This window comes from Phalacrocorax aristotelis, chromosome Z, assembly GCF_949628215.1.
Source record: "Phalacrocorax aristotelis chromosome Z, bGulAri2.1, whole genome shotgun sequence".
Taxonomy (NCBI): domain Eukaryota; kingdom Metazoa; phylum Chordata; class Aves; order Suliformes; family Phalacrocoracidae; genus Phalacrocorax; species Phalacrocorax aristotelis.
Window position 1 is genome coordinate 20204783 of NC_134311.1, and position 24887 is coordinate 20229669.

Here is a 24887-nt window from a genome sequence, read left to right on the forward strand (position 1 = left end):
GTGTCATGGTGGGCTGTAAAGAGTATATCCTCTGCCTGTTTCATTAGTCTGTCCATAGCAGCATGTGGGGATTTTTCCAGTTATTTAATGTAATAGTAGTTGTGGAAACACAGAAGTCACCCATTCAGCGGTGTAGCCCTCTGATATCTTCTGTTGAAAGCTTCTTCTTAATATGAACACATTTTTCAGTGGGCTTAAAAGTCAAGTGCATATGTTGAGATCGCTTCTGCTACCAAGTGTTAGTAATAATTTCTGGTGAAAAAGACTACTTTTGTTATTACTGTATGAATAGAAATTAGCAGACATGAGGACATTTCCAGGTCTTTCTACAAGGTTTGTGATACATGCATTTGTGAAACTCACTTGTTTCATGCTCCACAGAGCAATATGTTTTCTTTTTGTATCTTCTTTAACTAATACCACGTATATCATATCTCAGAGTCCAGACTTTATTTTCAAATGCATTCCTAGAGACTGAGTTGGCAGAATGAGACCTAGTGTTGTGGCTTTGGTTTCATACACCGTGAAGATTTTGTTTCTGTTTAAAGTATTGTTGTGCTCGTTAAAGACCAGCAAATTAGGAATGAAATTGGCTTGGAGTTTACATAATGTATATCTTTTTTTTCTCAAATAAATTGAAAGTTTCTCATTAAAATTCATGTTAACTGGGTCCCGGAACCTCCTGTTGTGTCTTTTTATTTCAGAGATAAAATGGCCTAGGGTTGAGTCACCTGACCTTCTGGATGGGTGATGCAAGCACTGGCTGAAGTCAAACTTGCTAGATTTCACATGCTAATCATGAGAATTGCTCTTTCTCTGCTTGTAGCAAAGTCCTCTGCTGGGATGCTGGCATCCCACATGTTAACAGCTCCACAACTTCCCATGCCAGAGGCAACTGGCAGGCACTGGGGCCGGGCCATGGCCTTCTCAAGGTTGCAGCTGGTTTGCTTGCATATTCCTCAGCCTCAAGGTAGCTCAGTGGCTGGCCAGTATCATATGATCTGGACGAGGGCATGCAGGACTCATGCATCCTGAGATGCCACCAAGATGTGTCTGTCTCATAGACGACAGACATCTTGTGGGTTAGATTTCAAAGAATTCATGAGGTCTGAACAAGACAGTAGTATCTGAATAGTTAGGTGTGTTATTACACAGGTGAATGAGTCAACAATGTTAATAGACCTTGTTAATGCCAGTTTTCTGTACTCTTACACTGGGTCATTTGAAACATTTGGAAAGAAGTTCTCATGTTTAAAATGTGTTACTTTTGTGGAACCTGCCCATGGAAAATGGTGTGTTTTCACCTAAAAGACGACCTCCTCGTCCACAGTGTAATTTGCGGATTGATACCTGATTCAGTTCTCCTACTTTATAGAGGAATTGGACCAATGCCTAATGCAACAGCTTTAAATCAAGATTTGCTGGCATATCTGTGTGGGGTCCAATTATCTCAATATTCCTTTCCAAAACAGTGCCTGGAGCTGCAGTACCACAGATTTGGGCTGAAATTTTGAGTTAATTTATTTTCCTTCTAACAGCTTTATAAAGATAAGAAAATGAAGGACCAGTAAGATAAATATCTTTTCTTGTGCATTATTAACATAAGTGTTTTACATGCTAATTGATTGCACCTATTTAAACCAGTGTACAGGTGTAACCTGATAAAGGCATCAGTTAGCTAGCTATCTGCATAGCAGAGGTTACGAAAGAACTATGAAATAGTATTTCACCCTGGAAGATTAGCTTTAAGGTCATGTAATTACATAAGATTGAAATGTTTTCCTACATTTTTGTGTATAAAACAGTAAATGAAGTATTAGCAATATCCCCTGAAAGGCATATAAGTATAAAGTTTTAAGGATTACACTGGCTTGAAAGAAACTTTGCTTTTAGATGTTAAACTTACACAGTTGTGATGGTACCTAGCACATTATTAGCTAAGCCAGGACTTCAAATTTACCTTGCTTGTTGTGACTAAGAAACAAGTCCTGCCTTTAGAACAATCAGCTTTTAACAAATTTGGGCTTAAAAATTTTAAAATAATTGAATTACTTGCACGTGTTATCTTGGAGATGACTTTTGAAGTATGAGGATGCTATATGGTCTGAGTTTTGCAGGCAGATAGCACTTGTTTCTCCGTTAGGGAAGGAAAAGAAAAAGTTCAGGTGAAGATACTTGGAATTTGGTATTCAACTTAGTATTTTTCAGATACTGTAATTCTCAGTTCCAAATAGAAATGAGGGATGAAGAATAATCTTAGCTTTAAGAAGAAAAATTGATGTATCCACAGATTTGTCTGTGAAATGCTTGAGCTAAAAGGCTGTCCTAAGAAAACTGTCTATGTCTTTTAACAAAAGTTACGTCTAAGAGGGATGTTTTTCTTCTCAGCAGAAAGTTTCCAAAACATAGCAAAATTGGCTCTGTGACATAGATGGGAGAAAATACACCATTAACAGCTACAGTTCAGTGCTAAGTTCTGACATATCTGCTGTATATAATGGCATGGCTCTTCTTTAATTTTTGCCATGTCATGAACAGTAATTACTGAAGAGTGAAAGATTGATTTCCATTTCCTGTTGGGACTGGTTTGCTTTCCTCATAAAGTTAGTAAGTGTAAGCAAATTCAGTGTTTCATTGCCTTTCCCAGAGGAAAGTCAAAGCATTGTTCTGTTACCATAGGGGTGATTATAGCTAGCCCTGTTTAAGCTGTCCAAACAGTTTTCTCTTTTCACCAGTAATAGTTAATAGTAGTATGTATAGCTAAATTGGTTGAATAAAAACATGAAAGACAAAAGTAAATGTAAGAATTGCAAAGTCAGTCATCTATGCTACAATTAATGCTAAGCTGTCAGATCATACTGTACTTGAAATGGCTTCCATGTGGGTCACTGAGATGCTTGTGCCATTGTTTCAAAGTGGAACTGTTAGCAGCACGGTAATTTATTGGAAGTAGGCTGCTTGAACTAAAGAGTCTTCTGTTAATAATTATTTAAAGGAACTCATGACAAGTGTTGCTAGTCTACAGTTTTCTGACTATTCTCTTTTGAAAATCCTCAGAGGTAACAGTTCTGGAAATCGTGTGAAAGGTAAACAGAGATTAATGGTATGATTGACTTTATGTATAACCTGTCCTTTGGTGTGTTTGCTTTTGAAGTTAAGCAGACTTGCTGGTTACACTAGAATATTTCACTGTAGTTAAGAGCTGTAGTTAATATCTAGGAGCTTTGGGTAACTTTTTTGAACTCACGCATTGCTTTTTATATAAACATAAGCAATATAAAAATTCAAATAATGTTTTTGAGAGGGTTGTCTTTATGAGTGTGTGCACTGTGAATTAAGCATATGTTATCACACTTAAAAATATTTTTCAGTTTGTGTATTCATACCTTCAAAATATGTTTTCAAAGTTAAAGTGAATATCATTTGGCTAAACAATATTTTATTGTCTTGGAACAGCAAGTACACTGTTCTTAAACTTTTCAGTAAAGAAGTACTGATAATGCCTGTTGACTACATGTCTGTACAGGCTCTGTCAGGAGTTGGGAGTTTTGCAGACCACTTTCAAATTATTTTTTTCCAAGTGTTTATGGTGATATCAGTTATGTATTTTTTTAATACTTTCTCTGTAAGGAAGAGGTTTCTTACAACATCCTTTAAAGGCAGGGATAAGGACATCCTTACCCCAAACTACTGTTTGCATGAACTCATGCTCAAGTCTAATTGCAGCCAAATGCAAGTAAAGTCATGCAGCATTACCCTCCTCTGTAGACTATGTAATGTATGGCCATTAAGTTATATGATAGGATCATTTAAGTTGGAAGGAACCTCTGGAGGTCATGTAGTCTAGCTGCCTTCCAAGTTAGAGCAGATTGCTCAGGACCTTTCCCATATGAACTTTAACTATCTCTAATGGCAGAGGCTCCATAACCTGTGGGCAACCTGGTCCTCACTTACTCTCCAGTAAAGGAATTTCCTTAACTGCATCTTGTGATCATTTCCTCTTCTTACTGTGCATTTTTGCAGAGAGTCTGGCTCTGTCGTATGCTACTGGAGCTACATTCTCCCTTGACTACTCTGCAATGTAGACAAACAAGTTCTCCTAGAGACTTGTATGTTCACATGCTGCAGCCCCCCTAGCCACCTTTGTGGCCCTCTGCAGAACGTCATCCCAGTTTATCTTTGTACAGGACTTGGGTGAACTTACTGTTGTTTCCTTCTGTCTCTAGCCTACCAAAGATCTGTGTTTAATTTATGACCGTAAGACTGCAAACATTCCTTGCTTTTACACAATCACTAGTGTAGTGTAAAAGAAACTTGAAGTTGAGCGGGAAACTCAGGAGGCATGCTGGGTTCCTGTTGGTGTGGTAATCTGTGTGACTGTGGTACCAGAACACTGCACCAGCACTCTGCCCTTCAGCTGAGTATCAAAAAGGTGGAGAAGTGCACCTTCGCTGAAGCTGCATCGGACCATCTTGTAAACTGCTAACTTGGGGTGTTCATGACAAGCGCTGGTGGTGCTGTGTTTGATTAATACACCTTTGTCCTCTGTACCCCATTGATCCCTGCTTAGTGACATTCCAGCTGTAACAGAAGTGTACAGGTTTGGTCTGTAAGATCATATCCTTGCAATTTTGTCTGGTTGAATTTAATCTCATTTCTATTGATCCTGTCCTCTAGGTAGTTTTCTTTCTGTAAGGTATGCCTATCCTTTTCCTTTGTACTTCTTTATTTTAGACTAATATTACCTGCAGAAATGCAAAAAAATGTTAAGTAATGTATATTCCACCTTCAACCTAGAGGAACTTGTTTTGGTAATGTTCTTTTAACAAAAGAAAAATCTGCTGTAATTTTTCTTTAGCTACCCTGTCTTTTTTACAGTTCCTCCACTAAACTATCCGATTTAATGAATAACATCATATGCAATACCAAACCAGATATTTTACTGAAGTTTGGACTGGTGACAAGTACTATGTTCTCTTTTCTAAGAAATCACATCTCAGCAATGAAGGGTGGTTCCTTAGCAAACCAGAACAGCCTGCAACCATAAAAATGCATCCTGTTGCATCTTGTTTATCTGTATGGCTTTAACAATCGTTTTCTTCAAAATTATTTTGAGTTTTGTATGGTAGAGGGGCCAGAGTCACAACCCAGTTTTATGGGAGAGGAGGCTTAGTCAGTGTGATGTAACTCAGGCAGCCAGTACAGAGTGAGGAACAAACATGAATTTTCTCATGCCTGCCCATATGTAATATGCAAAAAAGCTATCTTTTATCTCTGTCTAGATTATGATAATAAATTATCAAGACTTTTGATATGTAACTTCTGATCCTAATGAGCCTAGAACTCTCCCAGAATGGTAGAGGTGTGACTATGCAAGATTGACTACAACCAATCTTAGCTATTTCAGGTCTGGCTTATGAAGAAAGCAGGCAAAAATAGGTATTATAATATCTATAAAATGCCTTGGAGGGAAATATTTGTCCTCTTCATACTTCTAGTGGCAATCTACTCTGCTTGTTATTTTTAATGAGGCATCTGTTTCTCAAGTAAATTACCGGAAGAATTTGGTAGCAAAATAGCCTTTTCCATAAAACAGAAAACCTAGACTTCCCAGTCTAAGTTTGTTAGGTCTTAAATTAGTGCTTAATTTGGTAAATGCAGTCTGTTAAATGCTTCTGCAAAATAGAGTTTCTTTGTATAATATCTTGTTTGTGGTTGTGGAGTGAATGCAGCATTAGGGCACAATGAGTTGAGTGTCTGCTGTCAAAATGGCTATGTCACCAGTCAACTTGTCAAACAGTGAAATATTTCGAGGCCTAGTTATGCCACTTGGTTTTGACAGTGGATTATATACCTTTTCTCCTTCATGTCAGACCTGAGGACAAACATTGTATAGGAGAACATAGTAAGGCTTACAGTATTCTTCTGTTTGGTATACCAACAATGTTTTTGACTTTTCCACAGCTGTGCATTTAAACTGTTCAAATATTTCCTTTAGATTTGTCACCTGGAACAGTACAGCCAACTGCTTTGTAACAGTTGTTTGAACACTGGGTGTTTTCAGGTGTTGTAAATTGCCTTGTGGACCTAACATAAACTATTCTAATCTGTATCAGATGAAGACACTGGAAAAGTCTTGACTTTCTAAGGACTTCTTGCACTAATAAAATTAAACAGATGGGGAATTTTCTTTTGCCATTGTTCAGTTATTCTGTGGCAATGCATTTATGATTCTTAAGGAACGAAGTTGAAATTGGGTTTTATGACCAGGAGTATAACTTTTTTTTTCTTCTAACCTGAAAGAAGCAATTGCATAATGAACATAAGGTTCACTGGTGTATATTTGAAGTGCAGACTTCCTTAGTGTAATTTGGGTAATTAATTTATTTTAGCTACTTGGATCTAGGTATTGTGTGATGATATTATGTCTAGGAAGAAAATGCTGAATTCTTCTCTGGCAGCTCAGCTCTGTTGGCGTAAGTGGATTTATGCCAAGAAATAAGAAGGGGCCAGTGAATACACAAATAAGCATTTTGGTGAGTAGTGTTTTGTTCCTTATTACAGGAAGGGTGGATGATCATGCTTGTAAATGTGGAGGTGAAAAGTGGAAAAATTTTGATTCTTACAGAAGTACTGAGGGAAGAAGCCCAGGGAAGGCTTTCCTATCAGATCAGGAGGAGCTTTAATAATTATACGAAAAATACATGTGGACAGAAGTCAGTACAAATGTGCAAACATCTCAGTCTTCAAATATTAACATACTCTTGCCTTCTTACCTTTAGTGTTAGGTGTACTCTAGTTTCAGTAGGAACATGCAATGATTTTGTTCCTGGTAATTATTGGGGTTTTTTTTAAACGAAGATTTAGCCCTGTAATGACAGACAAAAGCGGAGTGATATACAGGGCATATGTTAAAGTGTTATCTCAGATGTATAGTGATGAGAAACTCTCCCTCTCACCTCCCAGCAGTGTTGTTCATCAAATAATTTGGCTGAAGTTATAATCGTCACCCTACCTAAGCTGAAAGCTGTAGTGTTGTGTGGGTTATTGCAGCTCTGAGCAGGACAACAAGAGGAGTTTCCTTTATTTAGTCAGGTGTTATCTCTGCATCAAAAATGTGAAGTTGTCAAAACCAGCAATTCTGAATTGAGCAAAACATGTGGCTTGGTTTCTGAGTACAGCAGCCTGGATGGATGGTTCTAAATGTAGCTGTGCAAGTGGAGGTGATGCTTCCTCTTATCTTACTTGCTTTCCATTGTCTGCATTTGATTGTCATACTGTGCTGCTTATGTGCCAAAATGGGACATCCCCAAATCCATCAATTCTCTTCTTGAGGAAATGTCAGCAGCTTATTTCTGGCTTTGATAATGTCTTCAAAGCATGGTGTCAGGGCTGCCTTTTTTCACGGTGTTTCCAAGAGAAGTTTTTGCTCTCATGGCAGGGAGTGACAGCCAGGTAATAACTGAATTTACGGAAGCCTTTAGACAGCTCTAAAGTGCGTAGGTGTGAACAGTTTGAATGTAAAAAAGTGAGAACTACTTTATTCTGGGAGAAGGTCTGAGTGTGCCTAGGACAAGGCAAACCTTCAGTGTCTGGCTTGTATATTCCCCATATTTTGTTAGTTAACCTGGATGATCTTTGACCATCCTTCTATCAATAAGCTGCCTTTGTTTTTTCTCTTTTTTAAATTTAGATGAGAATACAGGGAAGATACTTGCAATGGTGTTGTCCACTCATCCGTGAAAGAGAGCAATCACTGCCTGTTGTGGTGTTGCATCGCAGCAGGTCCAGGCGTGGCCTTAGAAGTGTCAAAGCCACTGACATTAGGTGACTGACTCCTTCCTTAATAAATGGATGAATGATGGCATGATGGATGAATCACTGGCATAGTATTGTATTCCTCTCAGGCCCAAGTTAGATGGAAATCTTGTTTTTTAACAGCATAACTATTACAGTTATTAACCATTACAGTTTAACTGAGAGATCTATGCTAGCCTGGTTTATTTTCAGTGAAACCAGATGAGTTATGCTCCCAAGAGCAGGTCAGTGGAGTAGGAGCAGCTGTGGAGGCTGGCATCCATCATCTCTTCAGTACAGGGAGAAGGGATATGTGGCACCTTTGGTGTCTGAGTAAACAGCGGCTAGATTTGTTACAACTAACAAGTTGAGTGAGACTGTCCTTGGGGATGTTTGTTTTGTGGGTATTTATATTGCACAAAATTGTAGGATAGAGTTTACAGGGCAGATAAATGAATGCCTTGGTCCTTTTTTGTGGCTGGAGGCATTGTAGTACATCATGGTGGCTTGGGAGCAGAGCCTGGGAGAAATAGTGCTGGGATAAATCTTTTACTATGGTGTGGGTACTGGGCTAACACCTCTTAGGAAATAAAATATTTGGTTTAGACTTCTATGGTGGAAAAATTTTATGGAAACGTACCTGGGAGGTTTTGACTCGCGTAGAGCTGCACCTTTCAGTGGGAAGACAGTCTGCTTTCAGTCTTTCTATGTGTCCTTTTATTAGCTACATGGGATGAAGTTTCAGGTGTCACCCTGGCTGGAAAGCATCAGTATTTTGGGGGCTGCTTTAAAAAATAAAACTGCCTCCTCAACCTATAAACAAATACATTTATTTAAAAATAATTTTAGGTATACATTGTAACTGCGTACACTGGAAGATATATTCTAAAGTTTCAGTTTTGGGTGTGGTCTCATGTAACAGTCCTGGTGTGGTCATTGTCAGTAGAGAAGTTTTGTAAGAGCTTACATCACCAGAAAAAAAAGTATGCAAAACTTAAAAATTGATATCTTACAAGGAAGGGTGCTTAGTAATATTTCCCTCTGGAATATGAGTGTCACTGGCTTCATAATAGCACTTCAAGAAACACTACCTGGGCGTATCTCATTTACTAGCCTGTTGCCAAAGTGATGAGTATAGGCATGGTTGAGCTCCACATGAAATGGCATGCCTTAAAAATTTACAGTAGTGGTGCCTCTTAACTAAAATGCAAGGGGCAACCTAGGGGCTATTACTTTTTTCAGTCCTGCTGAACATGCTGCTAGGTTTCCTTTTAAGTAAACCATATTATTTTATGCTCAGCCGATCAGATCAAATCTGAAGGATGTGATCCTCCTGTCTTTAAACTAAAGGGTTTTTTTTGCCTTTGGATTTCAGTGTGAATAGTATCATGTCCAAATCACATAGTAAGCTATATTTAATGTAAATGAAAGTAATGCTGCCAAAAGTCTTGCATTCAACACAGATCAGAGATTAATAATTTTGGCTTCAAAAAATTGATATAACCAAGTACATTTCAAGCAAGCTAAAAATGAAAGTAGTGATTTTCTATTTGAAATTTAACAGGCTGGTCTGCAGAACATATTATGATTTGCCTACAGTAAAAGAATTGCACTGGGCATATCCAGTACTTTAAATTAATTCACTTTAAGTCATGACTGTTTGAGGTTTATGTAGTGCTCTGTGGCAGGGTACAGCTGCAACAGAACTGGAGATACTCTGATAGAGATGCCTGACAATACACTAGTGGCTTACCTGCAAGCTTGTGATTTAAACAGAAAAGCTTTTACAATCAGTCTTCACTTTCATAGTTTATTTTGCTTTGATTACAGTCATCAGTTTTTACTCTGTTAGATTACTGGGAGGGAGCTGGGAGCTGTTTACTGCTTGGGTCCAATGAAAGGTGATTAAGCTCATGACTCCAGTAGAGCCACTGTGAGCAACGGTTGGCCTTACGCAGTGTTTAGGCTGAAGGCTTGAAGTTTTATTTCTAATATTAATCTAAAATCCTCCTCAAAAAACAGTAATAAAATTGATTTAAACGGATCAGGTTTTCACTTTATCCAAATTCCCTCTGAGTGAAAAAGCTGAAGGAACCATTTTTCACATCGCTGGTGAATTCTAAACAGACTTTTTTTGACTCTGGTATTAATTGACAGTTTTTCCTAATGTGAAATATGTTTGTGATTTTATGTCTTTGTTCAGAAAGCTGTTTTAAAAATTGTTCTTCTTGCATGAGGTGTATGAGCAGACTCATGGACTACAGTGGATAGCCAACCCCGTTAGCAAAGGCTGGCATGCCTGATACATTTTATCATTTAACTTCTTGAGTGTCATACCAAAGAATCTTCAACCATGCATTTTTCATTATTGTCACAATATTTGGACCGTGAGCATTCAGGAGTTAACTGCTCGCATCTCTGTGAACACTTTTGTTAATGAAGAGACATATTAATTAGTTTTCTACTAAATGTAGAGAAAGAAGGGTCTAGTTCTGAAAAATTGTGTGCCATATTTATGTATAGATATTTATGCTATGCTTATCACTAATCTGCCTATCAGCTAGGAGTGAAGAAATTAATCCAATGTTGCACATGTATATAATGTCTTTATATTCTCCTTCAAGGACATTTATTACTACAGTGCTGATTAAGTAAGGTTTTTGTTTTATTTTTGTGTCTTCAGTATGTGGAATATTTTCATTAGCACAGGTGGGCAGCCACCTTATATATCAATATGTATCATATATATTGATATATATCATACATACCATATTATACATTGTATAAGATGTTCAGTTTCTTGTACGTTCCATATCAAGGAACAAAAACCTTTTGTAGGAACAGATTTCAAAGCCAAGGTTTAGCATAGCAGTTCTTCGGTTTGTATCCTCAGGTTAAAAACACTTTTCCCCAAAAACCTTGATATGTTAAATATTTATTAAACATACAGAGATTATGGTAATTTTATTTTTATTGATGAGTTTACATGTTAGTCATGACACCTTGTACATACAGTTTTAGAAAAATCATTCTGGATGATCCTTAAAGATATATGCTTAAGAGATCTTGTTTTCTATGCATAATCAAAACTGTGCTATATCTGAAATTTTTACAGGTCAATAAAAAGATTTTTCAGAAGGCTGTATAGAATATTATATGCTATACATTTCAACACAGGTATAGTATTTACTGACGGTCAAGTAGCTACTGAATGTTGACTGGTTAAACAGTGACCTACTGTTCCTTATACATGAACATGCTAAATTGTGTTTGTATGTATACACAGGTTTCCCATAGCGTATAAAGGCACTTCAAAATATACTAACCATTTTGGGGAACAAATGAAGACTAAGTAAGAAGGTAGTGTCCTTGTCTGAATCACTGGGGTTAACATCAAGTTACCACTTGAAAGGTTTAATTACTAAGAGAGGAAAGGAATGGAGGTCACAGGGAAAAAAAGAACTCGCTAAAGTATGCCACAGTTTCCCTTAAAACCACACAGAATATTTTGTGCATTACTTTTTCAGAGGAAGAAAGCTGGTTTGTCACTGTAGCTCCATATCCAAGAAATAGTTGAGAATAATACTGGGTTTTTAATAATATCTCTGAGGAAATAGCTATAAATTCATTCTGAAAAGCTTGTGGGATCTTTCTGAATGGAAGGTGCTGGGGAGAGGATTATTACCACTACTGAAGTTGCTTGGTCTGTTTGTAGGTTTGCCAGTCATCAAGTTTTGAACTCTGTGATGAGTTATGTATGTTATTTCACAAAGTTTCATTCAAAACAGTTGAGTTATTCTCCAGAGTGAAGCAAGGAAAAAATATTGGCTGCCAAAGAAAAAGAAACCCAGACAACTTTTGTCTGAGAAACTGTTGAAGCAAAGACTTGGTAATTGCCATCAGTATGGTCACCGTGCCAGAGGTGTGTTCTCTTTCTTTGAAAGATACGCCCACCGTGAGCCTGTTTGTGATACTGAAATACCTCTCTCAGGAGAGATTTCCTCAAACTTTATCGGTTAAATCCTGTAAGGATGCTATCTCTTACTGTCCCTATCAGGTCCTGCTGGCATTGCATCACCTGCGTAACTGGTGGTTTTGGTGCTTGAGTTTGGGCAGCAGAATGGAAACAATTTTCTTGCAGCTGGAGCTGTCTGATGTGTTTCTGCATCACCTATCCCACAATACAACACCATGGAGAAATCTCCTGGCATGGTTCCTGTTGGGACAAAGGCCAAACTGGCAGGAGAGAGTTAAGAAGTAGATTGGCAAAGGGTCAAAGTAGAGTAGGGTGGAATGGCCTCTGATTCAGTGCGCAGGGAGTTCAAGGAATATGCAGGAACCAGTGGGGATGACAGGCTGAGGGAAGTGAAAATGTATGTGGCAAGGGAGTATGAGCATGGAGGGTGCTATCTAGAAAGAGACAGGTAGGAGGAGAGGACAAGGAACTGGGAAGTGGTTAGGGAAAACAGGGAAAAACCCTTGATACGCTGGGTAGATCTAATTAAGGAGCTCAGGACTGGCAGCCAGCTCTGAGGAATGATACCAAAAAGAAGATGATGACAGTCCTCTGTGAGTTGGGGGGGAACAATTGCTGGTAGCACTGTCACAGTACATACATGCCTGAGGCTAAATTAGCAGTTTGGAGGTTGCTTTAATGCTTTAAATTTTTTTTGTGTGTGTCATTATTTGAACTTAACACTTGTCTTGTGTGTTTGTTTATGTGCAGGGATATCATTCTTCAAAAAATCCCTGGCTCAGATTCTGGTTTATCCGAATAATGCAGGGCTGAAATCTGCAGTGATTCAGGAATGGATTGACAGCTGAATGATTCAGGAATTGATTGACAGCTGAATGAGGCACCCCTGCTGTGACTGTGGGGGAGAAGGGGCAGGCAGTACTAGTCAGTGTGAAGAGCACCTATGATACGTGACAGATATGTCCTTTTCATCCTCCTCTGTGGCCTGGATCTGTTAGAGTCATTCCTATTCCTTGGAGGGCCTTTTTTTTTTTTTTTTTTTTTTTTCATTCAAGGTTGTTAAGTTGAATGCAGCCCAGTACCAGTAAAATGGTAATATGACCCCGTGTAGTGTGTGGCACTGGATAGTAGCTCTTCAGAACAGCCAGAAACTCTAGAAGGTGCAGGAGAGAATGCAGGTGTATAGAGTTCCCCGTTAGCAGCCATTACAAGCTGCTAATGGATAACTTATTCCTGTCCTGGCGCAAACATGTTGACTTCTTTTTTTTTTTCGTGTGTGTTGCTTGTGAGCATATCTAGAAAACTACCTTTAGATGAAAAAATACCAGCAGTGTATCTTCCATTGCTCTCATGAGGAACGTTTATTAAAAAAAAAAAAACAAAAAAGGCATTTAAAAAAAATGTAATCTTTAATTTTTTCAGACAAAATTCAGGATGGTTATTATTAGAAATTTTAATGAGAATTAAGTTTCTCGTAGAATCAAATTAGTTTCATGGAAGCATTGTGGCAATCGAGTTATCAAATTTGTGCTGGAGAAGTATGAATATTTTTTAGGAAAAAAAATTATCCTTTTACCTTCTGTAAACATGGCAGGAGTAAGTGATTTTCTAGTGTCAGTTAAAACGAATAGTTAAACTCCACTGAACTGGAAAGAAAAATTTTAAATAGTGATAAAATGTACTGGAAAAGCTTTTTGGGGATGTAGTGAGATATTCTATGATCATGTGATTATTACATAGACATTAAAAGGATAGTGTGTATTTCAATGAAAATATATTCAAACACAGGTGAATCTTTAACTGAAAATACAGACTCTCCTACACGAATAACAAGTTTATATATAAAAAAGTTCTTGACTGGTTGCAGTGTAGACTCCATCAAATTCAGTACCAAAATACCCAGTTCGCAATGGACAGGTGGAAAGAAATAGCTTAATGAACCTTTAGGACAGCAGCAAATGAAATTACCGTGATGTTTCCTTGGCACGCAGGGCCTCTGTGTGTCCTGATTAGGGATGCTCCAGAAACAGGCCACAAGGACCTGGCAAGGCAGAAGACAAGAACGTGCAAATTTATGATGCATGCACTTCTCATGCACTCTCACAGATGTATTTTAAATAATTCCCGATGAATACGGAAGATGCATCCCTTTGACCCACCAAAGGCTGCGAAGCTGCGAGACAGGAGGAGGTCCTTTTCTCTGAGAAGCTGTGAGCGGCTCCGTGGTCGAGCAGGGCTCTTGTGGGTGCATGGTAGAAGGTGAGGGCGCACGTCCCCGCCCTGGGCTGCCTGGCAGCAGCCAGCAGGCACCCCGCAGGGTGGCAAGGGGGAGACCAACATGCCAGCTGTGCTGCAGGAGGCCCCTTTGTGGGCAGGCTGCCTGCAAAAACACACTGCCCTGGGACTTGGGGGAGGCAAGGGTCACGCTGCCCACCTGGGAACAGCACCCACGTGGGGAGCTCACAGAGGCTGCTTCACCTTCACCTCACCCTCCTGCACCATGCCACAGCACCCCCGCCCCCACGGGCAAATCCCACCAGCAGTAAAAGCAGTGGGGCTCTGCAATTCTTCTCCAAAGGACAGTGCACAAAACCCCAGGAACCAAACCCAGGGAACACGTGAAACCCTGCAAGTGTGGAGGCGGCGGGTGTTGGTCGTGTCTGCAGAGCAAAGCTCAGTGCATCCCAAGCCTCTTCCTTCTGACTTGCACCATCCCCAGAGGACAGTGCTGCTTCACACCCAGCCTGAGCTGCCTTCAGAAGTGCCTCAGCAGAGCTCACTGTACAGAAAGGTCACCACTACACAACGGGATGTGCGTCTTGCGGAGAGAAAGATGCAGAAGAGAAAAGATATGCATGCTTTGAAAGGCCTGTTTAATGGAGAGGGTTATTCTTCTTATTTCCTCCCTCTACTTCCCTGTGTCACCCTTGTCAGAGCCAGAAAGAAAAGGAGCCTGCGTCCTTTGAAGAAATTAATTCTCTCTGTGTCTTGTCTTTTAATTTTGCATCTAAGGATCCCACTGTTTTTCTCATAACTTTTTCTCTTGAGCTTCCTGCAAGATCTCTTGACTGAATAATAATGAGACAGTTCAGTTAACTGAATCAAATGATAAACAAAACCAAGTCTGATATGAAGACGTGTTTCTGAAGAAGGAAAATATGATAAATTTTTCACAAATGTGTTTTGAGCTGAGCTGGATAGAAGGCTTTGAGGTGTGAATTGACTTGAAGACACAGATTTAAACCTCTGTGCTATTCCAGCATAGCCTTTACTCTTGAACATGGGAGGTGGAAAAAATGTTAAAGAACAAATAGAGAATTACCATCATAAGTTTCTGACTCCATCACCAGAGCTTTGAAAAGACTTAGAGAAAGAAAGTAGAGGATAAGGGGAAAAGAAGGAAAAAAAAGTGGGACGACAGAGGTAAAAGTCAGGGAGTAGCAGAAAGAAGAATCCTAAGAAACAGAAGAAGAGGCCACTTATGCTTAGGAGTCATACTGAAGGAAAATATGGTCAAGAGGTTCATAGTGTCACCAGGGCCACGAGCAAGTGCTAAGCTGGACAGCAAGTTTCAGCTCTGCTTGGGGAGAGGGAGCATGAGAAGGTGGTTTGCTCTTTGGTCAGAGAGTCTTGTGGTGCTCTGTACAAACAAGCTTTTGCAGGTATGCTCAGCTCTGACAGTTCAGCTGTTCATTCTGAATGAAAGAAATGGCAAAATAAAGGATTAACAAGATGTACACTGATCTTTTATGTTTCCCATTCTTCTTGTTCCTCAGAAATCCCCAAACAATCCAACATAAAAAACCTCCACTGTTTTACTAATAATTTGAGCCAATTTCTTACAAGACTGTAACTGTACTACTTCTCTGCTTAACAGCTGAAGTAGTAGTAAAATCCTGAAACACTTTGACAGAATGAGTTTCTCCTCTTTAATTTTTAACATTTTCTCTTTCTGAAAGCCTTTTAGTATTTAGCTCTTTACTGACATTGTCCCTTGACAGTCTTGCACTTAAAGCAGTTAATCAAAGCACGTGACATATTTAAATTAAGTTCTTATGCTCTGAGACTGCCATGCATAATGAGTTTAATGTGCTCTAAAAATGCATACAACACTGAATTAAAAAGAAGTGTTTAGACTGATGAACATAGGAAAATTTAGGAATGTTAGAAGTGATGCTTTGGTACTTAAAGTGCCTCCCTTTTGCTCATAGGCAGAAATCACAAAGTCTGTCGAAGAGGTGGAATACAACAAGCATACTAGAACTAGACAATCAAAATTAAAAGATGGTACCTTTGTATTTATTCTGCAATTTGTATTTTGTATGTACATTGATAGAACCCACCTAAGAAATATTGCTCTGGTAAAATATAAGACATAAAGGAGATAAGGCAAAAGAAGTAAGAAATAAGGAAGAAGATCTGAAATAGGTGACAGGATGGAAATTGAAAATGCTTCAGGACATATTTATTTTGATACAAGACAAAATGAGCACCATAAAAAATAGATTTTTAAAATTACAACAGACTTACATGAGAAAGGATTCAAAGAGGACTTCAGTGAATGGAAAAAAGGTATTGTAGAAACCATGTCAGGATAATTAACTAGGAAACATAGGCTGCTTCCTTTATTTGGAATGAATGTGCCAAGAGTAACTACATCATCTTTTCTCTGCCAGGAGAAAACTGCTGAGGCACTTCTGAAGGCAGCTCAGGCTGGGTGTGAAGCAGCACTGTCCTCTGGGGATGGTGCAAGTCAGAAGGAAGAGGCTTGGGATGCACTGAGCTTTGCTCTGCAGACACGACCAACACCCGCCGCCTCCACACTTGCAGGGTTTCACGTGTTCCCTGGGTTTGGTTCCTGGGGTTTTGTGCACTGTCCTTTGGAGAAGAATTGCAGAGCCCCACTGCTTTTACTGCTGGTGGGATTTGCCCGTGGGGGCGGGGGTGCTGTGGCATGGTGCAGGAGGGTGAGGTGAAGGTGAAGCAGCCTCTGTGAGCTCCCCACGTGGGTGCTGTTCCCAGGTGGGCAGCGTGACCCTTGCCTCCCCCAAGTCCCAGGGCAGTGTGTTTTTGCAGGCAGCCTGCCCACAAAGGGGCCTCCTGCAGCACAGCTGGCATGTTGGTCTCCCCCTTGCCACCCTGCGGGGTGCCTGCTGGCTGCTGCCAGGCAGCCCAGGGCGGGGACGTGCGCCCTCACCTTCTACCATGCACCCACAAGAGCCCTGCTCGACCACGGAGCCGCTCACAGCTTCTCAGAGAAAAGGACCTCCTCCTGTCTCGCAGCTTCGCAGCCTTTGGTGGGTCAAAGGGATGCATCTTCCGTATTCATCGGGAATTATTTAAAATACATCTGTGAGAGTGCATGAGAAGTGCATGCATCATAAATTTGCACGTTCTTGTCTTCTGCCTTGCCAGGTCCTTGTGGCCTGTTTCTGGAGCATCCCTAATCAGGACACACAGAGGCCCTGCGTGCCAAGAAGATATACAAGGTCACAGAGCTATGTACGAAGAATATTTTCTGAAAAATAGTGAAATAATAGTTGCCAACATCTTAACCATTTGAAATGAGTGATTGTATGCTGTATTTTTGAATTTCATTATTATTATAATGATTTCTTTCTTTGATGTAGGAATTACTCAAAGTGTACTGGAATGATGGTAATGATCATTGGCCTTCAGTTCCTCAGAAGAGCTCTTTTCTATGAAAAGCTGAAATGCGTTATTGTTGGTTCTTCAACTCATCTGTCATATGGTAAATGGAGATGTTCATGAACTGGATAATTTTAATATTAGGGGATATATTAGTGAACAAATTTTTAAACATAATTTATATGCCCAGAATCTCTCTCAGTAGCACTATTTGCTGCCATTGTACAAACTATTGTCCTTGGCTGATATGAGATAAATTTTAAAGCATTACTAAGTATGTAATTACATTTCTAAAATCCACTTTTCTTTCTTTTACTTATTTGCTTGCTCTGATTGTCCTTTGTTGTGTTCACTGGACTTTGATTCCTGCTTGTAGCATTTTTTTATAATGTGTGTGCACATACAAATAGCATTATTCTACCAAGGATATATAGTTGCTTCTATCTACTGTCAAAAAAGGAGCCCACTGAGCTGAAGTAGTTTCCCATAAGCGAAATATTTTGTTAAATATTTCTTTTTAACTTTTTAATGTGTCTTTTCTTAGAGTCAAGTAGATCAGTTTACATCTGTCTGTGACAGAACCTTAAAGTGCACTCTAGCCAGTAGTTACAAGGGGAGAGGTTCAATTAGTTGGAGACCCTGCTCCCAGGAATTTTCCCCTCTCTCAAGGAGTTGGCCCCTAAGTGGAACTTTTAATGGTTTTTATAAATTCAGAACGGATACACTAATTGCGAAACCAGACAAAGATGCACCTTTGGATATTTTTCTACAATAGCATTTTCTAACTGGAATGCATTAGATTGACCATTAGTAAAACCAAAACGAGTCTACGAGGCATCTGAACATACAGCACTTACAAAGTCAGTGCCATAGGTTACATCCAGCAGACAGATCAGGCACTGTGTTAAGTTCCTTGGAACAGAGATGGGGAGGTCTGTGCATGCGTCCATAAATTTGTGAGGAGTTCTCAGAAAAAAACCTCTGAAGACAGGTTGGCATATCTGCTGCCTGTGCAAGATGAGGAGAGAGGGAGGGATGGATTAGTACATTTTGGATGGTATGTTTGTATGCAGTATACTTAGGGCAGACTGCGGTATGATATTTGCATGTGTTAAAGCCTCAGTTTCTCAAAGTATTTACTTCTGTTACGTGATTGTGTTGGGGAATGTCTGCACATATAAAGTATGATTAATGTAAATTATTCTCTGTTTGAACCTGCATTCTGCAAATTAAGGTCAAGTAGTTTTATCTAGATGAATATTTGTAAATATTTAGCATTGTTAATTTAAAGATTTCTCTGCTTGAATGCACAGAGTGCAAACTGGGGCCTGGCAGACTGACTGCCTTGGGGAAAAGGGATGCTTACTCTATGTTGTTAAAGGCCACCAAGAACTTTGATTTTAGTGTCTTGTGCCTTGCTGCTTTTAGAGATGGAAGCTGATGGAAAACAGTGGTGGTGTCTGGTCTTTTCAGAGCTTGAGGTTAGGGTGGGGAAATGGACAAAGAACAGCAGTGAGAAAGTGTTGTTTGGAGACACCTGTTTCTGTTATGTGTCTACCAGGAATGGGATGAACTGGTAGCTCTTCTCACCCTTAGTTGCATGACTGCATGCTGCTTTTGTGCATAATTTTCATCTCTCCTTAGTAACCTTTACTTAGGTCAAAATACTGCAGTTTGGTCTCTGAAAACAGGGTGTTAAGTTTACTGTTCAGAGCATGTCTGCCTCAGTATACCAATACCGGTTGTCTGGTCAAAGCACATGGGGTGGTGCTGACATACCCACCAAGCTGTGCTTGCTTTCCGCTCTTCCCTGCACACTGGTGGGGAAGGTGCTGGCGCCCATGCTCCATTACTAGCATGTGCAGAGTACCTCATGTACTGGATGGACACTAGCTGCTGTCTAGCACATAGGTAGCAGATCAAATGCACTTCCAGCTTGGAGGGTTTGTTAGCAGTGTAACTCATGCAGACCTGTACTTGACAGAGAAATGTGGGGATATTACACAGGTGTTTCTGAATATGTCAGCATGATTGTGTGTTGTCCCCCATAGCATCTTCCTTGTTTTTCCATACTCTAATACGAACACCCATGTTCCGCATTAGAAACCTTCTGCTCTTGTTCTGTATTGTTATTTCTTGCCAGTGTATAAGCAAAATAACTAATTCAGCATCAGTTGTGACTTTCCAATAGACTCTAACAATGGCCGTGGTCGGGGAGGCATCTCAAAAGACAACGGTTATGTTCAACAAAAGTTTTAAGCCTTTTTTTTTTTAAGCAAAGGCTCATGAATTCATCTGCATATTCCTTAGCATTTATGCGGTTGTACGAGGTAGAGTGTGGATTGAATTACTTTCAGGAGGAAGGTTTCATGATGGGTACTTGAACTAAAAGAGGCAATGTAGTTTTTATTTTGTTTTTAATAAAAAGAGGCTTCACTACCTACACCACTTTTAATAGAAGGGCTAGCATCCTACTGAGGCAGACATTGCTGCACATCTTGCTTTGTCTTAAAGTCAGTTAACATCAATCATGGATTTGATTTGGCCTGCACTGCTGTGTACAATACAAAAGAGAAAATTAAAAAATGCCTAACTAGAAAAACCTCACTGGAGCTAAAAAGCAATGAACAGTGTGGAATACAAAAATTCCTGGTGAATAAATATACAGTAATGTAAATATATAAAAATACAGTACTCTATGTACCATTAAAAAAAAAAAAAACAAACCCCAAAATTACTTCTTTTTGATTAAAAAAAAACCCCCAAACAGTTAAATGAGATCTCTCCTGAATGTTCTGGCTGTCATTTTCTTTAGCCGGTAGAAACCTGCCTTTCTGGTTTATGAAGCCATGGTGCTAACATGTAAAGCAAGATGGTATGACTCATTTGACAATTCTTTGTTCTCTCTTGAAAGCATTGCTGATGATATTTTCAAATATACGTGGGTTTACCCCTAAGTATGCAAGCCTCTAGCAAGTCTGATCTTAATGCAAGGCAGATTATGTAATTTTTGCAATGTCATATGATGTGAATGTAATCCTGCTAACGTCTTTGATAGTTTTAGTTTACAGTTTTGCTAAATTTTGCTGTAATTTATCAGGGGAAATAAAGCGGCTTTTTATAGTTTGCAAAACTTTCTTCAAATCCAGTTAAAATGTATTTCAGGACTGAGAAGCAGCCACTTAGGGATTCATCAGCAATCCTGCTTTCTTAACACCACTCTAAGAGGCAATTTACTTACATGAAACCCTGAAGTCAGTTGGCTTAAAATGAGAATTTTAATTGACGGTGAAGTTGCAGTGGTTTCAGCAAAGGTCAGTGTTTTACCTGAAGAGTGTCCTCAGTGCTGGGAAAATATGAGGTTAAGGAAGGTGAGGTTAGAACGGTGTGGGGATACCTGCTGGCTCTCATCCTGGCAGTTCCCTTGCAAAGCACTGCTTGTGTACACACAGGCGTTGCTGAAGGATGTGAAAGGAGTTGGTGAGGAGGGCTACAGAGACTACTGCATGCAGTCTGTTTTGGCTGAGGATAACCAAAGTGTTGAGGATCTTGCTGCTGTAGAGGTGGAGCACGCCCAGCCGTTTTAAGTTCTATCATTTCCCCACAGCTGGACCACCTGTTTGTGCAGGACCTGCAACAATGGAAGTGTTAACTGAGCTGTGTCAGGAGAATAAATTAACAGGCATTTACATTTTCTCTCAGCCTAGCAATATAATTAAAAAGCAGTTAAAAAGCTTTTTACACATTGTTACCATTTACCTGTGAAAGGAAAGCAGAGAGTCTTCAACTTCAGCCAAACCAGGTGTGAAACGTGCATGTTTCTTGGGGATAACAGAATCGCTTTAGCTGCTACAGGAGGAAGGCTGTCCCAAAGACTCTTTACATAGAGCCCATTGCAGTCCTCAGCTGACTGAAGAAGACTTCCAGCCAAGAAGGCTAGCTGAATCCTAAACAGGTACAGAGTTATGTAAGTTGAACTCCTGTGAGACTTGAGGTTTTTTGTTATATTAGTATCTTTGATTACTCCCAGGAGTGTGTATTATTATTGTAAGATGCCTGAATGGAAAATTGACAGCTTCATCTTTGCCACTGTATTACTATTAATTAGTTCTGCTAATAAAAGTATCTGATGCTATGAATAATGTTACTGGTCAGACAAAGAGTGGAAAATGCATTGAAAGCAAACGGATTTGAGCGTCACAATCAGAGAAGCTCACCATACCTTTGGTGGGCACCACTCCATGTCCCCTGTAAGGCATGGTGCAGGCAGCCCTTTTTATGCCTTCTGCAAAGGTTTACTAAGCATACTTTGGTTAACTGTGTCAAAACCTTGTGGCTCTGAGCAGCTTATGGTGGAGCTCCTTCTGTCTATAATATTCTTGCAATGTTTAGTACCCAGTTGGAAGGGTCACCATCATTTTTCTGCAAGGGTTGTTTGGAGTGAGGGCTGCTTGTTTATTTTGAGTTTTCCTGTGTCTGTTTCTAGAGATGCCTGTCCAATACTAGGTTCCCAAGATATTATTGTACTGTTTAAATGATAATGGAAACAGTTCCAGTGGTGAAGGTAGTTTGCCTTATGTGACTTATGAATGATAACTATGTGCTTTTCAGAGGGCTATCTCTCCTGCTCTTTGATTAACTACTGGAAGAGTAGTCAGGCATTGGCACAGGCAGCCCAGAGGCGTGGTGGAGTCACCATCCCTGGAGGTGTTCAGAACACATGTAGACATGGTACTTTGGGACATGGTTTAAGAGGCACGGCGGTGTTGGTTGATGGTTGGACTTGATGATCTTAAAAGTCTTTTCCAGCCTTAATGATTCTATGATTTAAAGGTAAAATGAGGCAGGACAATTACTGCTTTAGTCTTGAATCCCTTCTGTCTAATAATTTAACCTGTATTTTTTTACACTTTTTAAGGTGTGTTTTGTTTTGTTTCTGTCTTTTTGCTGTAGTGCTCCTGATAGTCACTCTATAGTTAAGATGGGCTGATTCTTCTGCCACATTATTCTTACAACCCGTTGTTCTTGTTGAGGAATCCGATGGTAGAATCACTGTATCACTCTGCTTTAACCAAAATGCTAAAATGACATTTAGTCAATTTCTGCTTGCCTGAGTCATGTTGTCCCCAAAATTGTTTTCTGTTTTGTGTCTGAAAATTAAGTCTCACTGTACATGCTGAGGGACTATGTAATTATCGTTGCTTAGTGAAAATAACCTGTATGATGGCTTTAGACTGTTACACATTGAGAAACTTTCAAGACCATCTCCTGGTTTAAGTGAATATATAGTAAATCTGGTGAATAGCATGGACACACAATTTGCAGCCTACCAGAGATGTTTACCTTGTCATGGCTTGCTTAGAGTGTGAGTGGCCCTCTGAAATTGTTGTATTGGCCCTGCCTGTGTGATGAGGTACAAATCCTGACCAAATGCACCAGCTGAAAAAAAAGGATGCATCCTGACTGTCGTTATGTCATTGATACTTCACCAGCAAAGCTAAATTAAATTTTTTTAAAATCAGTATTATTTGTCATTTTAGTCTTGGCATTATTTGTTTGTAGGCTAAAAAAGTGAAATAGCACAAACAGTATCCCACAGCTTTCTCTTCCTGTTTCTTTTCTCTCTGGTGATTTTACTACAGTCTAACAGTTTATACAATATGAAGCAGTTAACCAAAAGCTAATTATAAGTCATGTCCATATTTTCTTGTGGAATTTAGGACTGTAATAGTCAAAGGCTCTAACTGATTCTGGGGGGGATTGTTGTGTATAATTTTTCTCAGTCTTCCTAGTCTGTCTGTTGTTGGCTGCCAGGTGAACCAACAAATAAGAGGCATTCAGGTGGAAGTGAGCTTTTTATAATACGTTCTCAACAGTGCAATGTTGTTTGCAGTGATGTCCCCAGCATTGTTTGCAAATACTGGCATAGACCCTTAATGAAGTACTATTCAAGAAAACAAAGGGATTATTTCAATTCACAGTGTTGGATTGCTTCCACTTCTACTTTCAAACATATTTTAAAAGGAAACAAATAAAACCTAGCCTTCTTCACAAAGTGTAGTAACAGAGCAGCTAATGATGACTTTTAAAACTTAAATTAGTAAGTTGATACAAATTTATTTAATAAATTAATTCAAATTAATTTAATTATGATAAAATAGCTCTTAAGGGCAGAGTTTTGCCTCCTGATCCATGTTGTCATTTTGAGTGACAGGCCTATATTGGAAGGAAGAGTATGACTTTAGAATTACAGTATGTCATGGGGATTAGAATTTTGATCAGAGAATAGAAATTTTCTAGAAAAATATAAGGTTCACTAGCATCGTGTGTATTAAAGTACATTTGAGTTTAGTTTTGGGGTTTTTTGTGTTTTGTATATGTTGATCTGCTATCTACTTAGTGGTATTTACAGAATGATGGACTTAAACATGTACGAGTACAAAATATTCTTTTCTGCACAGCTGAGATTTTTGCTAAAGGCATTGGGAACTGCCTCCTTTTTTGTAGACAAAGCTAACTGAATGCATGAATGCCACTGCACATAGCTGACAAAGGCGGAATATCTTTGTGAAAAGGCTCTGTAAATTCTTTCCCACAGAAGTCAACGAAAGGCTCGGTTGTCCTGGGCTACGTATTTCGTCACTTAAACCTAGTGGAGATAGATTACTTTGGACTGCGCTACTGTGACCGAAGTCATCAAACGGTGAGTAAAAGACACAGCAGATTGGATTTTCCATATGTAAAATTTACCCTGTTTGTGCCGTTTGCCAGTAGAACATTAGACTCATACGTTCACTAACTTTCATGATTTCCTGGCTCAGGTTTCCAGTAATAATTTCTTTGCATTTGTTTACATTAAAGTCTTGGAACAGCTGTTAGTATCTTGGGTAGGAACAGAATCAAATGCTAAATATTGTTAAAAACTAAATGAAGAAAGTATAAGTAGTACAAAATTATGATATAAAAGTAGGATTAATCTTTTTCCCTTTTAATACTGTGCCCGGAAGCTAGTGCTCAGTGCACTATGCTGTCCAGCTTTGCTTGGCCCTGCAGTGTCTGCGAAGCAATGTCCCTGAGCATATCACAGGCTGCTTCACTTGGACCACTTGCTGAATGCCTGTTCCATAGTGTATCGTATGGTTGGTGTGATGGCTGCCTGTTCATTGGTAGAGCCCCAGGGGTCAGAGTGTTGGCAATGACATTTTCTCTCTGCCCGAACCATCTCTGTGTCATTCAGCCCATGCTCTCTTGAGCCTTTTTGACAGGGACTCCCCAGACATCTGAGAGCTTTTTACGCCAGATTGCAGTCCTAAACAGGCAAGAAAATCAGAACCAGGCTGAGATGTTCCAGCCAAAGCAGGCAGTGGCTTGGGGCAGCTCTGTCTGGAGTGCCCACCCAAAATGGCAGGGTTATGGCAGTCAGAGGTGAGGAGCAGGGGATGCTCAGCAGGTCGGACCAGCGCTG

The 24887-nt window shown here is 39.6% G+C and overlaps 1 protein-coding gene across 4 annotated transcripts in view; it reads left to right on the forward strand.

Annotated features, from left to right (window-relative positions):
* Positions 1–24887, forward strand: part of EPB41L4A (erythrocyte membrane protein band 4.1 like 4A) — a 139512-nt gene that overhangs the window by 31786 nt on the left and 82839 nt on the right. For all 4 annotated transcript variants that reach the window (XM_075079303.1, XM_075079302.1, XM_075079301.1 and 1 more), the window contains exon 2: positions 24021–24125. In XM_075079303.1, the coding sequence (XP_074935404.1) occupies positions 24021–24125 (105 nt within the window). The remainder of the gene's footprint in view (positions 1–24020; positions 24126–24887) is intronic.